Here is a 17,364-nt window from a genome sequence, read left to right as displayed (position 1 = left end):
TCAAAAATCAAAATGAATACTGGATTAGTGGAATTTATGGAATTAGTGAAAACAAAAAACAAAAGTAAATTCTTAGAATAATTATGTTTTATCCAACCTCATTGAATTTATATCTTGATTTCATTTTTATTGTATCTATAGTTTGTATCTTAATCAATGTAACTCAGAAGTATCATATAGACATCTCAAACTAAAAATCACCAAGTGCTTTGTTTCAGAGCTGGGTTATATACCCTGGAAAGAAGTTCCCAGACCTTAGATGAGATTGGAAAAGACATTGCCCAGAACAGTTCCCCCCAAATGCCCTTTATGGTGTTCAGAAAAATCTCAAGTACTACCAGGCTAGAAGCTGCCTTCAAGCCCTGTGCACTTAACTACGTGAATGTGCTTTCTGAGTATTACATATCATTCCAGAGAGCATAAATATAAGTAACTGCCATTGTTACCATTTTATGCTTGTGTCATTTGCCAGTAGTTATGATTATTTTTAATTGCTTAGGCCCCAAATACTATATAATAATATTTCATGTTTTTAACATGAAATGCTGCAATCCAGCATGCACTGGTATCTCAAATAAGATGAAAGTCAGGATAACAGCTATATTATTAATATAGGAATTTGGGAACAAAAACTATTCATTGATAGTATACATAAAACATTTTTAAACAAAACAACACCTATTCTCTAAACATAAAGTCACTTAGTGAAGTCTATCATCTTCTGCTGTACATTGTACAGTTAACGTTGTCCACTTGGGATGATCAAGATACTAGTAAGTCCTGATGATCACAGAGGAGTAATTTTCCCACTATACAAAAAACTAAATCTAGCATTTACACTTGTATTTGGAATTTTGCTTTCTCATTGGCAAAGATCCAGGGACTGGTTTTTTTAGGATTCTAGCCTAGTACCTTCCTCCCATTAGTCACTGAGGCCTGAGCAAAATAAGCTTAAATATAAGGGGTTTGGTGACTTCAATAAAAGAGAAGGAAACTCTTGAGAGAAGGTCATCAGGAAAATGGGTAATTGAAAAGATTTAGAAATAATAGATTGAAATTATAAGAACTAATTTTTACTTACAAGCATAGTAAGTAGTCCTAGTGCAAATACACTTGAGCCCTCATTCTGTACATAATTACTTAAACCTCTTGTTTTATTTTTTGTTTTTTAGATTTCAGAAGTATAGTTGAGGGAAATGCTAAATGTGAGCCCACTTTTCTAATTCTCTCAGCCTTCACTCAGGTCTCCATGGTATAACACACAAAAAAAGGCTGAGATTTCAGTGGAGGATTATTTCTTTTATGGTATATCTGAGGATGCAGAGACCATTCTTCTACTTGATCTTTTTTAATGTTAATTTTTGTGAAAGAGAGCACACGTACGCATGTGTGTGTGTGTGCAGAGAAGAGGCAGAGAGAGAGGAAGAGAATCTCAAGCAGGCTCCACGCTGTCAGTGCGGAGCAAAATATGGGGCTCGAGCTCACAAACCCTGACATCATGACCTGAGCCAAAATCAAGAGTCAGACACTTAACCAACTGAGCCACCCAGGTGTCCCTTAATCTTGATTTTAAACTTTTCTACTGGGTACCCTTGGAATGGTTCCAAGGTTAGAACTGCCTTTCTTTAGCATATTTCAGCTTCCGTCGTATGTTATTCCATGTTCATTTAGTCAAAATTAGTCCTCTCAAGAAAAAAAAAAAAAAAAACCCTAAATACCAACAGACAGATGTACTTTGGTGTTTTATGTTCAAGGGCATAGAGTGTTAGGAGGCAATCTGGAAATAAATTTTCCTAAGATATGTATGATTGTAGGCTAAGATATGACTTTCCTTTTCTCACTTAAATAAAAACAATACATAGGGAAGAAATAAGGATGAATACATGACAAGACGTTTGACAGTTAATGAGCTTGGGCATATTCTTTGTTACTTCCTAATCTTAAGAACCACAGTTTGCTGTTTTGGAGGTATCCAGGAGATTCCAGATAAAAGGAGATTGCTGAATGTTCTTAGACCTTAAGTGTGCTGGATGCCCTAAAGTAGGAGAGGAATTTATAACAGAAGCTCACAATGAAGAACCAGACATTCCGAGCCATCTGAGATCGTGCGATGAGAAGGCGCCAGGCAATGAGGAAGAGGGCAGTATTAAAGAGGTAGTGAATATTTCGGAGCCTGGGGAACAGAAATACATAACCAAAGTTAAAACAGCAAGCATCAAATACCTATCTGTGCTATCTGAAGCATAAATGTCATTTTCTGGCTCGTTAGGTGCTCCCAGGTATGTGACATGACCTTATGACATTTTGATTTTTTATCTATTTCCACAACATGCCTTCTGAATGATCGCCTTTCCATAATTATACTTTGATCATATTACCATATCACGAATCTTCACTGGTTCTTGTTCATTAGAAGGTAAGTTCTCAAGTTCTTAGCCTGCTATTTAAGGTTCCTCTTCCATTACAATTTACCTTTCCATCCTTATAATCTCTGCATGAAAAGCCCTTTGTTTCTACCAGAATTATATCAGACTGCTATAGTTGATTGTCCTTTATGGAATAATGACTGAAAGAAACTTGAGGCAGTTTAAGGACATGAAGAGTGGTTGAGTGAGTTGCCCATGTTAAACAGTACAGTCAAATTTCCTGCTTGTTGGGTGTATTCTTAATATCCCATTATGATGGGATGGGGTAGAAGAAAAAGAGAAACGGGTTCAAATCTGGATCCTGTATTTCCCATGTGTTACCACAAACAAGTTATTTACCTTCTTTGAGCCTAAATATATCTTTGATAGAAAAAAAAAAAAAAAAGCAGGGGTGGGGGGATAACAAAATACCCCCTCATAGGGGTGTGGCGAAGTCTAAGCAAAACTGTATTATGAGGGCATAGTATACAAGGAAGGATCTATAATGTAGTAAATGCTTGAAAAATGTTAATTCTTCTCCTCCCCTGCTCCAATTTCATGTCCGGTATAAAATCAGATACATGGGAGAAGTGCGCAATAAATATTAACTGATTAGGCTTACCTTCTCAAATGTTGTTTTGCTTCTGGGATCCCAGCCATATCCTCTTTCAGTAAGTACTTCTTAACTCCTAAAACATAATTTTCAATGTATTCCAACCAGTTCAACTGGCGCACATCAAAGTTGAATACCTGAAAGGCAAGAAGACATTATGGATTGCTAGAATTGCACTGCTGGAGACCATCACTTTGTCCTTTTGAAAAATTTCTTTTACATAAATGAGTGAAATTCAGTTTGGGAGACTTGGGTGGGACCCCTTCAAAGGAGATTATTTGAACAGTTATTTCCAAGGCACTGACAAAATGGATTATCATTTGCACAGAAACATTCAGACACCGATCAAGCACAAATATTTGACATTTAAGAAGTCTTGTGAAGGAAATTTAAAGGAACTGGCATTAGCTGGTAAAAGCTAATTTCATTTCAAGTAAATTGGGATTAATTATTTTTAAAAGTGATGGGTAGGGAGCAAAACAAACTGTGCTTCTCCTTTTTTCCATTCTTTAAATTTTGGTGGTGTTTCCTTGGCCTACCCTCCTTTCCTGCAATATCACCATTTCATTATGCAGATTAAGGTAAGCTGAATAAGCAAACTCTTAATAGTTTAGCAGAAATTATATTCTGTATTTGCTTTAGAGATGTTATCTACTATGTGTGCTGTTAAATGAAGCCCTTCAAAAACATTTCTTTTAGAGTTAAGCGGTAAGAGTTAAGTGTTTCTCTTGGAACCATAGTGTATTTTCTCCTCTTGGATACAGAATACCATGGAACTATATTTTCCCTTTCACTTTGCCACCAAAAAGCTCAAAAACAGATTCTCTGCTTAACTGCAGTGACTTAGTAAGATCTTGTAGACTACATATGGACATCCTATTTTTTCATTCTTATCTTTGACTTCATATTTTAATGCATATTTTCCCTAGTTTGGTGTTTTATTTCTATTTTCTTTTATTATTATAGATTATATATAATACATATGATATTTTACATTTATATATAATTTATTATATATTATATGATATATATGTTTATTGCAAGTTATCTCAAATAATACGGAGTATTAACAAAGAGCAGATGAGATGATTGAGTTCCAGAGAGCTTCATAGACTTGTCCAACAACTGAAATGCTTTTCAAAGGTAATTCTGCATCACTTTGTTTGGATATGTTTATTTACTATAGTATCACTAAATATTACTTATTCATTTATATAAAGAGAGGCTTTTATTTTTATACCAGTTCACATTTCTAAGTTAGATTTCAGTAACATCCTTGTTTGGAATCCTCATTCCATATGGCAAATCAAACTGAATTCTAAGCCGATTCTAAGCCAGAGTTTGGCAATTATATGCAATTTTCAGGACTGTTACCTTTGCTATTTTGAAAGTGTATGTTAAATCCATAGCACATTTGATTCTTTTCATTTTCAAAAAATTTTTGGTTATTTTAGGTTAAAATAGTGAAATGTCAAAAAATGAAACTCTAAGCTGCCTTTTCAATTAGAGGGATAAATTACATGGGAAAAATGCAATAAAGATAACTGTACATAGAACCTGTAGCTAATTTTAAAAACCATTTACAATAGTTTTTTTTTTAAACAACATAGTTTGATCATTATCCATGCATTTCAAACAAGTACTTAGAATAATTTTGTTTATACAAGGGATGTAAATATTTCTGAAAATAGCTCTATTTCATGTCAGTTTTAGAGATGCTCTGCAATGATTTCAGTTAAAATATCCCTCTAAATCTCACCTGGTGTATTTAATTTAACATTTATGGTGTTTGACTTTAAGTAACCCTTAGGTTCCATGACCTGAAGTATTTCTAGGGCTTGGATTTGAATTATACTCTGAGGCTGGTATGTAGGAGTAAAGCCCATAGCTGGCATGTGAGGCTGGCAGTAGCCTCGCATTTCCTTCTCAGTGTGATGTGGTCTCTTCTACATGCTGTCAAGTACTAGATAAATCGAGAAATGCTTTTTTCTTTAAAAATTTTTGTAATTAAAAAAACTTTTATTTATTTTGAGAGAGAGCAAGTGAGTGAGCAAGCGTGAATAGCGTAGGGGCAGAGAGAGAGAATCCCACTGACAGTGCAGAGCCCGATGTAGGGCTCAAACTCACAAACCGTGAGATCATGACTTGAGCCAAAACCAAGAGTCGGTTAGTTAAAGCTAACCCCAACTCTTATGTGCATCCCACTAAGACCTCCCTCCATCAGTACTGCCTTCTCTCTAGTACATGTACAGCACATATAGCCTCTATCCCTATAATGATCTTTGATAATTCAGATTTTCATTCCTGAAGACAGGCCTTCACATTAACTGCTTAATAGCCATGCCATTTATTTTCTTTACATTAGCTGCTTGGCAGTTATAAATGTTAAGTCTTGAAATCTTTGTATATTCTGAAATTCACAAGTATAGAAATCTTGTGTACTTTATACGTTTCCAGTTTGTTTGTTTTTTTTTCCTCAGAGAGTCATGTGTTTCCTGAGCATATCCTGAGTTTTCAATTAAATTTTAAAGTTTTCACTCTCTTGGTTGACACTATCTACTAAAACTTTCTGGGGTACCTGGGTGGCTCAGTCAGTTAAGCATCAGACTTCAGCTCAGGTCATGATCTCATGGCTCGTGGGTTCAAGTCCCATGTCAGGCTCTGTGCTAACAGCTCAGAGCCTAGAGCCTGCTTTGGATTCTGTGTCTCCCTCTCTCTCTCTTCCCCACCTCTACTTGCACTCTGTCTCTCCCTCAAAAATAAACATTAAAAATTAAAAAATAAACCTTAAAAATAATAAAAAGCAAGGAAAGAACTGTAGCTTTGGAGATGCAGAATGATCTTGATTTAACAAGAGCAGTGGGTGAGTTTATGAGCAATGAAATTGTGATTTTTCATTGAAGTCCTATGCTGTGGGTTTAGGGAAAATACAGAGGTACTGAGGATTTGCTGAGGACAAACCAAGGGTGAACAGGAATGGAAGCGAAATATGTGAAATGTGACTGCAGGATAGCAGGAGGATCTAATCAAAGTTGAGAACCCAGGACTCTTACCTACATTAACTTATTTCCTGCATTGTGTCAATAATACTGATGGATTTTCTTAGCCAAAAAAAAAAAAAAAAAAAAAGGGAGGGAGGGAGGAAAGGGAAGGAAGGAAGACCAGAAAAGAGAAAAAAGAATTCTGTGTATGTAACTAAAACTTCTTCATCCATCAGCTTTCCAGGTCAAATGGTTGTCAGGACTCTACTCACTCTCTGGTCTTCAGGACTCAGCTCAGACATCAGCATTTCCGTATTGTATGTGCTCCATTCCCAACTCCGGTTGACAAAATACTCCAGCATGGACACTGTTCTTAGCAGCCGATTCATGAGCTTTGTCATCCTGAGGTAAAAATCAGGTAGAAGCAAATATCAGCACACCACAGATGGCTGCTTCCATGCTACTCTATAGGATGTAGGACACGTTATTTTTTGAGAAAAGAGAAAGAATTTCCCTCTTGCCCCCATTTCTTCATTAAAACAGATTCTTTTTTTCTCTTTCCACATTATCTCTGTTGAATAAAGGAAGGGGATGAAACTAATGGAGTCTATTAGGCATTTTAATACAAACAACCTCCTCCTCTTCCTCTTTACTACCTTCTCTTTCTCAAAAGTGGCAGATATTTTAAAAGCCGAGCCAGATATTGGAAAATAACTAGGTGATCACCTACTGTGTGGCACAGTGCTGATACTTTGAAAAAAATACTACCTCAGCTAATTCTCATATCTGTCAGGTAGGTATTTATCTGCATTTTATGAGTGGGTAGAAGGAGCTTAAGATAGATGAAGTGGCCATGATAATAATGAGTGTCAAAGGCAAAATTGAAACCCAGTTTTGACCACCCTCAAAAAGCTTATGCTTTTATGATCTCACCACTCTGTCCCATGACTTCAGATGGCCCACATCTTCCAGTCCTGTGGTCAGGACTTGGACCAGCTCTGCTGTGTGAACTTCTCAACTTTACAATAATTTATCGAAAACTTTCAGATGTGATCTTATTTGATCCTCACAGTAGGAATCTGTGAGGGAGTAAAGATCTATTATTATTTATCTTCCTTAATCTTACACAAGGGTTAACAGCTTAAAGTTCACACAGCTACCGCTGAAACCTAGATCTTCTGGCTACAGATCACTTTGGCCTGTAGAACATTTCTCTTAGGCCCGTTTTGCCAATAGTGATTACTGTAGTTGACCCAGTAATGACTTACACTGTTTTGGGAATTTGGTCTTGTTTCTGGTCAGATCCTAATGACTTATCAGGGACTTCTCTCATTGTATCATGGGAAATTCTTAGGCAGAGGGTAGACTCATTATTCCCTGGTACAAGCATTACAGTAGCCTTCCATTTAGCTATTATTATCTAACATTTTTGCTATAGACTATTTGTATGCCCCTCCTCCCCAAATTCATATATTTAAACCTATTCCCACCAATGTGATAGTGTTTGGAGGAGAAGACTTGGGGAGGTGATTAGTGCCTCTCTCTCTCCCTTGGACTTTCCAGCTAGTGAGGACACGAGAGAGAGAGAGATGGCTGTCTAGGAACCAGGAAGCAGGCCCTCAGCAGATGCTGAGTCCAGTAGCATCTTGATCTTAACACTGCCCAGTCTCCAGAACTGTGAGAAATAAACTGTTACTTGTAAGCCTCCCAGTCTATGATATTCTGCTATAGCAGACCTAATCATGACCATCTTTATCCATTCTACAGTTCTGATGGAATTGATGTGATTTTAATAAATTTAATTTTTGAAAATGATCCTTGTACAGTGATATCCTATGTACAGAACTATATCAGCATAATTTTTTTAAAGAAAGAATACATTTCTTACTTTTAGGTAGAGAAGGTCTTCGTAATACATAAAATGTGAAAGCCATAAAGGAAAAGAGTGATTCATGTAAAAATCTGAAACTTCTTTAGTAATAATAGTGATTGCTATATGCTGTGCCCTCTTATATAAATAGTATAAATAAGTATGTTAACTGTCCCTTTTTATAGGTGAGGCAGTTAAGTATTAGAGATAGGACTCATATGGTTAATTTGGTGAAGTTATGGCCAAGTTATACTCCATGCTATTAAGACCTACACTATATGTAGTTCCCTTGTATTAGAAAAAGTTTAATCGAAGGTATGAGATAAGAAAGTGACTTGGGAAAAATATATTAAATATAAGTTTACACACATACATAGGAGTTTCTGTAAATTAATAAGGACAACCTAAGAAAAACAGGTGAGAAACAGACAACTCAGGAGAAATACTGAATGCCCAATGACCACAGAAAAGCCCAGCCCCTCCAGCAATCGGGACTGCAAATCAAAGGAACGAAGAGATGCCAATCATTATCATTAGTTTGACGATTCAAAAGATTGATTTTTGGCAAAGTAGTGATGAGGGTAAGAAAAAACAAATTTTTACCCTCATGTGCTGATGTGATAGTGCCAATTGTCAAACTGACAGAGCCTTCCTTTAGGGCAGCCCGGCAGTTAGTCACAAAACTCAGAGACATCCTCCAATCCAGCAATCACACTCCTCAGCTTCCTCCCCGGACCCAGTGGCATGTTCTAAAAAAATGCGTGTGCACTGATACTCATGACCGCATTGTTTGGAAGAGTTAAAAGGACACCAGTAGGCAGAATGACTTTAATTTTCATGGGCCATTAGTGAAAAAAGTTAGAAAATTTGCAGGCCTGATTTGCATACACACACCTCAACGCAAAACTATATTTATGCATGTCTATATATGGTTGTAAGTGCGTAAAAGATTATACACACACACACCTGGGAAGGGAAAGGGTCTCGAAGGATACTTGTGACCAAACAAACCTACCCATTTTCCACAAATATTAGTTTAATTTCTCACAAACAAAATTCATAAAGATTTTTATTAGGTCCCTTTCTCCTGTTTCTCTTTTCTGCTTATGGAACTTTGCTCTTTCTGCAGGTCTTCTTTCAACCCTGATCTGTGTTAAAATCTTTAGCATTTCTGCCTACAATAGGTTTTTCTTCTTTTCCCATCTTTATTTAATAAGCCCCATACATGGGGTGCTTGGGTGGCTCAGTTGGTTAAGCACCCGATCTTGATTTTGGCTCAGATCATGATCCTAAGGTTGGTGAGTTCAAGCCCCATGTCAGGCTCCATGCTGACAGCACAGAGCCTGCTTGGAATTCTCGCTCTTTGCCCCTTCCCTGCTCACATGCGTGTGCGCTCTCTCTCAAAATAACTAATAAAAAAAAGCCCTATGCAAATATTTTCTCCATAGCCACAATGTCTCCTTTTCACCTTGCTCAAGAAAAAGCTGATGATTATTGAGTTATCAGCTTTAAATTGGGTCTCTGAAAATTTGGATAAAAGTGACATTGCCTAAGTTTTAGTCATTTGCACTGCTAAGAAGGATGGAAATTCAACATGCTGAGAGAGGCTTCCTCCTGTAGAGAGACTAGAACAGAAGGCAATGCTATTCATGCTCCTGATTCTTACTTGCAGCAATTGCCTTTGGTACTTATAATTATGACTCTTGAGAGACAATATTCAAGACACAGAATTTAAGTGAGAGAAAGGGATACATCCTATGTCACACAGCTATATGGTGACACAGCTGCCTCAGCATCCACACATTTCATTCTACCTTGTTCCCTTTATTTCTTTACTCACCTCTAGGTGGCAGTAAATCTGGTTCAGGTTTCTCCAGATCTTTATTCTGTCACTTGGAGTCTACTTTAAATTCTTCCCCGCAGCTTCTACATCCTATTTGTAAAACTGGCATACCGAGAATATCCTCTCTGGGTTGTGAGAATGAAAATGAGATCATTCCACATCATTCCGTGTGTGTGTGTGTGTGTGTGTGTGTGTGTGTGTAAGTGAGGCTGTTATCGTTATTTTAATATTACCTAACAATTTAGAAAACCCCAGACTTAGAGTCTCAGTTGCTTTCCTTTTGGTGGATGATTACTTGCTGAATTCACCAAGTTCTTCAATATTGAACTTCCATTATTATGATAGAGGATTTTTAACGTAGGAGTCCCTCTGGGGCTTCTCACTACTACTGCTTTGGTTTTGTCCCCAAATATATACATACGTGTGTGTGTGTGTGTGTGTGTGTGTGTGTGTGTATGATTTAGTTATCACCTTTGATCCCCAGATGAAAGGAGGGCTAAGGACTTTGGGATCCTAACCTTCCATGCGGCAACACTCTTAAAGCAATTGACTTCAGCTTCTTACCTGGGCTTCCTTCCTGTGAGCCGTAGATAGAAGTCGTAGATGATGGCAGGGGCTCGGTGGCTGACTGCATTCCAGTACTGGCTTGTGATGGTATTGGTTGTGAAGTCTGCATTCGGCCTCCTAAAAGCTCTCTCAAATGGGACTTTTTCAAAGGTTGCCAAGACTTGGAATCCTGTGGAAAAAATAGAGCACTAAGTCCAGGCACATATAAGCCCACTGTAGTCGAGGTTGCAATGGGTCAAAATGATAAAGACTAATGATTTGCTGTGTAGAGTCAAGAATCAATCTGAGACAATATTAAGGTTATTTATGCCAGGCAAGAGGTCACCTGCAAAAATCAAACAATGAGAATGGGTTACAAAGTGGGTCCTTTTCTTGAAACCTTACACTAAAAGCAACTTCTTGGGGAAATAATAGTTCTAATCAATACAGTGAAGAACTGTTCAGAAAAACTTAAATCCATCATTGGTTCCAAGGATATCTAGTCTATTCTGAAAGCCCCAAGACAGAACCTGAAGGCTTTATTTCCTAGGCTGGATTGTTACTTGCAGAACCATCAGGAAAGTTTCTTCACATTTTACTTAAACCTTTAAAAAGGGTTACCTTTTAGAAAAAAATTTTTAATGTTTATTTTTGAGAGAGAGAGAGAGCAAGTGAGCGATTGAGGGAGGGGCAGAGAGAGAGACACAGAATCCGGAGCAGGCTCCAGGCTCTGAGCTGTCAGCACAGAGCCCAACGCGGGGCACAAACTCACGAACCGCGAGATCATGACCTGAGCCAAAGTCGGACGCTTAACCGACTGAGACACCTGAGACACCCAGGCGCCCCTATAAAGGGTTACTTAAAGCTTCATAAAGTTTAAGTAAAATAGAGAATATCAAGGCAGGATTCCCTTATATTGGTTCACTTTAAATACCAGTCTTTTACTTCTTGGATATTTCTGCTTCTCTAGGAATATCCAGACTCAATCGTCCACTCTTGTCTCCAGACTTTTTTTCACAATTTTTTACATTGTTATGTAGATAAAACCTAGTTAAAAACTTTTAATGTACAGTTGTAAAATAATTATTTAAAAAAAAAACTAATTCAAATTCAATATTTATTTTATGTATGTAAAATTTTCAAAGGCTATGCCTAAGTTCATTTTTCAATTATAATGATACCAATTCTTATGGTGATATGACTATTGTCCTCCTTAAACAAGATTACCTGGAAATCTATATAAAATATATATACCTTACACAGAAAAGATTCTCAAGAAATATCTGGCCCAGGAATCTGGACTCTTCTCCTCCCAGACGGAGTCATAATCACTTTTAAGAATCACTAGTGAAGTGGTTACTGACCACTGGGGAGAGTCAAGAGACGCATCTTCTACTTCTATTTTGGGTACCAGCCTCCATATGAATTTGAATAGATCTTTTATTCTCCCGGGGCTGCATATGTAAAATAAAGCAAGGCCACTAGATTATTTTTAAGATTACTTTCAACTGTGATATTGTATAATTTGATAAAACAGAGATAATAAGTTTCAGCACGGAGGAAGACTTGTAAATTTCAGAAATGTAATTTCCATGTTTTATTTAAGAGCCTAAGATATCTGGTTTGCTTCTACGAATGCCACTTTTATAAGTGATATCATAATTCTGTTACTGACGTAGAGGAGACTTATTTCCAAATATGTTCAGAGTTATTTAGATATATTATCTAAAGAGCTGGATATATGATCTGAAGAACTTTGATGATAGTAGATCATTTCATTTTTACTGAAGTAACAACTTTGCAAACAATAGCATAGCAGAGTGTTCTGAATTGGGAATCAGATTCTAACAAATGAAGTTCATTTGATTTTCTCTATATCTAGTATCTAAACAAAATTAGATGTTCTAAAAGTTTCAGATATTTGCAAGACAACTCCTAAATTGACAAAGGAGGACAAGATTGGTTAGCTAATTTTCTTTTACATGCAGGATTAATTACTTCAACAAGATACTTTCAAGGTCACATGTAAGGCTCACTGTATAAATCAATGAAGAGTATTGCTGACTCAGTAACAAAAGTTAGTAGTATTGAACTTTTCTAAATCTACTTGATCATTGATCATTTCACAGTCTCAGTGAGGGAGCAAGGGGGCAAGGGATATGCACATGGGAGCAGCTGCCCCAGCAGGAATATTTCATCATGGACATTACTTATCATTGCTGACTTTTGCTCACTTTTCTTGATTTTTAAAATCTTTGTAGCCAATGAACCCCTTATTGCTTACAATCATGTAGATATTCCACTGACTCCCTTTGATGTACCATAGTACATTCTAGTTAACTCTTACACATTTATAATTTCTAATTATTTTATCTTTTTTGCTTATTTTTTTTCTTTTTCTCCCATTTGACTCCAAGCTCCAGAACACATTTTGTCCATCCCCACCCCCTACCCCTGTGGTAGACATTCACAGTGTGAGGGCAGACACTAATAGTTAGGTAGTTACATCTCTATAGACACTTACCCATTTTGCCCCAGTTACAAGGATTGAAGTTACCAGACGTACAGTGGTAGATTAATGTTGACTTAGGTCTGAAAAATGAAATAAAAATTAAATAAATACAACTAAATGAAAGACTAATGGAAAAAATATAAGGAAAAATAACATTTAAACAAGATTGTTTCAGTAGTTTCCATAATGAAAGCAACACTTCCATCTTTTGTTCCTTCTTTGGGTAAAAAAGCAAAATGGAAGAAGACTAGGGAAATATGGGTGTTTGTGCATGTGCACACAGAGAGCTCACAAAGTTTGATGTATTTAAGCAGCAAATGGAGGTACCATGACAATGAGAAAGCGGGTCACATTCCTTACTTCTGGACATGGTTACTGGGCAAAATACAGGCTATGTTTTCTCCTAAATCCAGTTAAGCCCTGCTGGATTGAAAAACATCTAAATGGCTGACTTCAAATAAGAAAATTTTAATTCTGTTTGTCATTTACTATCAAAGCAAATGTATACACAACTTTTTTTTTTTTTTTTTTTTTTTTTGGTACTAGGAAATAGCCCCCATATGGTGATCTGAGATTTTGGCATTTATCAGGAAGTGAGCAGTTCTATAAAATATAAAAGATGCCCTCATTTCACCCACTTTTATCTCCTTTGCCTTGAAAAAGGAAGCTGTATTTTAAATTACCGAATAGAAGGAAAAACTCTTTTTGGTTATCAATTTTATGGTTAAAGGATTTAAAGAGTTTGTTACTTTATGATCAAAATACACATCAGTATTTATAAAACACCTCCATGCATACGTGATGGCATATTTGAAACTCTGTAAAATATTAAAACAAATCCTCTTTCACATTTGGGGTCTTCTGCAATCAAATGCATATAATAAGCCTAACATATTCACCCTCCTCCTCATCAAAGCTCTGCAAGCTGGCTTATGCATGCACACCTGTGAACTGCTGTGTACCATCCTACAGCCAAGGTGAGATTGACAACTGTATCAACTGGAATTAAATCTGCCACTGCCATCGGAGTAGCTCTTATGGACCGGAGAAACCCTTTCCCGGCCTGCACAGGAAAAGAGAACATAAAATAGGTTTTAAGTAATAATTGGGGCTAATACTAATACCACTAGTTACAACAGTTAGCACTGACTCGCTGCTGACTGGGTTATTGTGCCAAGGCTGACTTTTCTCAGCCTACCCAACCCCCCAGCCAAGTTCGCCTCAAATGCCAGCATTTCCATAGTAGTCCTCAGGTCCCTTTAGAGAGTGGAGTTCCTCAGATTTGTGAGAGGTTAGTATATCTAGTTAATAAACACCAACAGTTTTTTCACATTTAATAATTAATCCATGAGATATTTTAAGAATTAAGGTTTCCCAAATTTCCCTCTATTCCTAGTTTACCATTTCTTAAATGATGTCATTTTCTGCTAGTGCCTAGTAGCTTACAAACAGTAGTAGACACTAAAGGTTTAAGAAACACTTTTAAAAATTAGGGGCACCTGGGTGGCTCAGTTGGTGAAGCATCCAACTCTTGGTTTTTGGCTCAAGTCATGATCTCATGGTTCGTGAGTTCGAGCCCTGCATCAGGCTCTGTGCTGACACTGTGGAGCCTGCTTGGGATTCTCTCTCTCTCTCTCTCTCTCTCTCTCTCTCTCTGCCCCTTCTCCCCCTCCTCAAAATAAATAAAGTTCTACCATTCCACAAAAACTTTTTTATTACTTAGGAAAGGGCCACCACTTTTTGTTAAGTGTTAAGTATCTTAGTTCACAGATCACTGATCTTATGTAGATGTAAGAATCGGGAATTATTAACATTAATAAATAAGTCATGCCAACAAATAAGTCAGTTAATAAATAGTCATGTTTCTTGATTTTATGAAGTTATTGATACCCTGCATATTTCTAGCATCGATTTGCAATGGTTAGCACTTTCTTATGTTCCTCATTTTTATTTTCTTGTAACTGATTCCCCTTCCTTTGGATGTAAGAAATCAGTTTTAAAAAATTTAGAAAATCGGAATAAATATGATTTATAAATAATATAAAGAAACTCATTCTAGGGTCATGTTAAAATAATTATGTTCTAAGTTACCAAATATTCACCCCAACTAAGCTTTAAAGAAGAGAGAATTGAAGACAGGTAGAGAACAAAAAGGGGCTGCTAGAAAAATAAAGAAATCCGAAGGAAGTTCACTGTCCCTGTCTTTGACAGGTAGTCACAATTCACTCTCTTATATGTTAGTTCACGTTGGACCTAGCTCTGAGAAGAACAGAAATAACCTGAAGCATGAGGTTTCTAATAAGATTTAAATTCAGGGAGAAAATTGAATTCCTATTCATTGTCCTAAAGAGTAGAGTAATGGTTCTGGTCTTACAGTGTTTCAGCGTGAACTGTGAACTAGGTCACGGCTCATGTCAACCACATCAGCCTTCAATGCAGGGAGAAACCCACTGATGATGACTTACAGGCACCACTGACATTTCTACTTGTCTGTGAGAGGATCATTGGTGAAAAGTATTTACTAAAGTCATCAATTTTTACATGTGAAAAATTTGCTCCAGTGGGTGGTTCTCTTTCTTGTATCTGTTGAGCACCAGTTATTGATGTATGTATATATATACATACATATATGTATATATACATACATATATGTATATATACATACATATATGTATATATACATGTATATATGTATATATACATACACATATATATACATATATACATGTATATATATATACACATGTATATATATATATATATATATATATATATATATATACATACATAAAATTTCTTTTTTTTTTTTTTTCAACGTTTATTTATTTTTGGGACAGAGAGAGACAGAGTATGAACGGGGGAGGGGCAGAGAGAGAGGGAGACACAGAATCGGAAACAGGCTCCAGGCTCCGAGCCATCAGCCCAGAGCCCGACGCGGGGCTCGAACTCACGGACCGCGAGATCGTGACCTGGCTGAAGTCGGACGCTTAACCGACTGCGCCACCCAGGCGCCCCCATAAAATTTCTATCCACACACAAACTCTTATATGTGTATTATAATAAAAAATTTAATCTTTGGGAATGTGACGTTTATTGCATCCCCAGTTTGGTGTACTAATTCAAGCTATTGATAAAGAGCAAAAAGGAGGAAACACTCCCATCTTGTGGTAATCAAAGGGAAATACAGACATGGTCCTTGATGCTCAGATTTTTCCAAAAATAACTCCTAAATCGTAATTGATATCACAGGACCTCTGTTTTCCTGATAATAAAATCTACAAACAATAGAAGTAATTTCATCCTGCCTCTATTTTCCAATCAGCAAAACTGAGATTAAGTTGCTTCGATAATAATAAAGTAACATTTATGGTTTTTGGATCAATGAAGCCAAAGCAACACTAAGCATTTCCTTACCATTCCTCCACTACATTTCAAGTAGTTGTTTCTACAGTGTTATACATACCGCAATAATGAGTCCACTAGGTCCATTTAAGTTATCAACCCAACCCTAAAAGAAAAAAAGATCTCTATTGGTTACACATGTCAGAAAATCATAATATATCTGTAACATCTGCAGTCTGATCTTAATAAATTTCAAAAAAGAGCACTGAGACCCTGGCTGATAGAACAGTCTAAGCCAGTTTTTCTAAGACCAGAAACAAAGATCAGTGGCAAAGCACTGGATATTTCTGCACTTGTGCAAGAATTAAGATTCTGCCAGCATTCTGGAGGAGTCATGGAGAATTTCAAATTGTTTTATGACCTCTTACAGGCTAAATTGCACCTTGTCTTAAAATCATAACCTGCCAATCCATTTATTAACCATCATTTTTCTCCACCTCAGTCCTGATTTTAATTCTCCAGGGGAACACTACAAATCAAACATGATTTGTAGGAATTATCCATTTCTCAAAAATGAGAAGTCATGCGTCCAAACTCCACTTGTATTAGCTTGCTTAGAGATGTTAACAGGGAGAATATGTTCAGGAGCAGTTAGAGGAAAATGTCTTTCTGAGTTTGTCTCCTAAGCCCTAAAAGCAAGTCAGTTGACCTTATTCTGTCTGTTTCTTTATATGTAAAAGTCAAAGTGTGTGTGGAAAATAGGAGAGGAGACAGAAAAGAGAAGATGAAGGGATTGTTGAGTCTTCTACTAGGGACCAGGCACTACACTAAACAAACACTCCTCATACATTGTCTCATTTGGTTGACTCTCCAAAGTGGGTCCAGTATTGGGCTAAAACAGTATTAGCCCAGTTTTATAGATGAGACCACTTAAAAGGCTCCATTGTCAGTAAGTAGTACAGCTCAAATTTGGGGGCCCTAAAGCTTCACAAAATTGCTTCAAAAAAGATGGTATAATTTAGTGTACTTTCAAAAGGATATTGCAGTATACAGACACAAAAATTATTATTCCTACCCTGAGAACCTTCTGTGAACTTTGTGATTCTTATTTGCCCTGGCAGTTGTAATACTACCAGTTTGGCCATCAAGAACATTCTGGTATATTTAAACTATAGAGGGAAAGCCAAGAACTAAAACTATCTCCCATGGAATTTTCACACTAGGGTTAACAAGAAGTGAATTTACGATCTCC

At 36.8% G+C, this 17,364-nt stretch overlaps 1 protein-coding gene across 2 annotated transcripts in view; it reads right to left on the bottom strand.

Moving 5' to 3' along the window:
* Positions 1-1,506: 1,506 nt before the first annotated feature.
* Positions 1,507-17,364, bottom strand: part of FAR2 (fatty acyl-CoA reductase 2) — a 151,348-nt gene continuing 135,490 nt past the window's right edge. For both annotated transcript variants that reach the window (XM_047065341.1, XM_047065342.1), the window contains exons 6-12: positions 16,234-16,278; positions 13,715-13,833; positions 12,783-12,850; positions 10,277-10,448; positions 6,272-6,401; positions 3,028-3,155; positions 1,507-2,173 (exon numbers count right to left, since the gene is read on the bottom strand). In XM_047065341.1, coding sequence (XP_046921297.1) covers positions 2,011-2,173; positions 3,028-3,155; positions 6,272-6,401; positions 10,277-10,448; positions 12,783-12,850; positions 13,715-13,833; positions 16,234-16,278 — 825 coding nt within the window. In that variant the 3' untranslated portion in view covers positions 1,507-2,010. The remainder of the gene's footprint in view (positions 2,174-3,027; positions 3,156-6,271; positions 6,402-10,276; positions 10,449-12,782; positions 12,851-13,714; positions 13,834-16,233; positions 16,279-17,364) is intronic.

Source organism: Lynx rufus, unplaced genomic scaffold (genome assembly GCF_022079265.1).
Source record: "Lynx rufus isolate CCGP_SWC_20201006 ecotype Redwood Valley unplaced genomic scaffold, mLynRuf1.p SCAF_7, whole genome shotgun sequence".
Taxonomy (NCBI): domain Eukaryota; kingdom Metazoa; phylum Chordata; class Mammalia; order Carnivora; family Felidae; genus Lynx; species Lynx rufus.
This window is presented reverse-complemented; position numbering and strand designations above follow the sequence as displayed.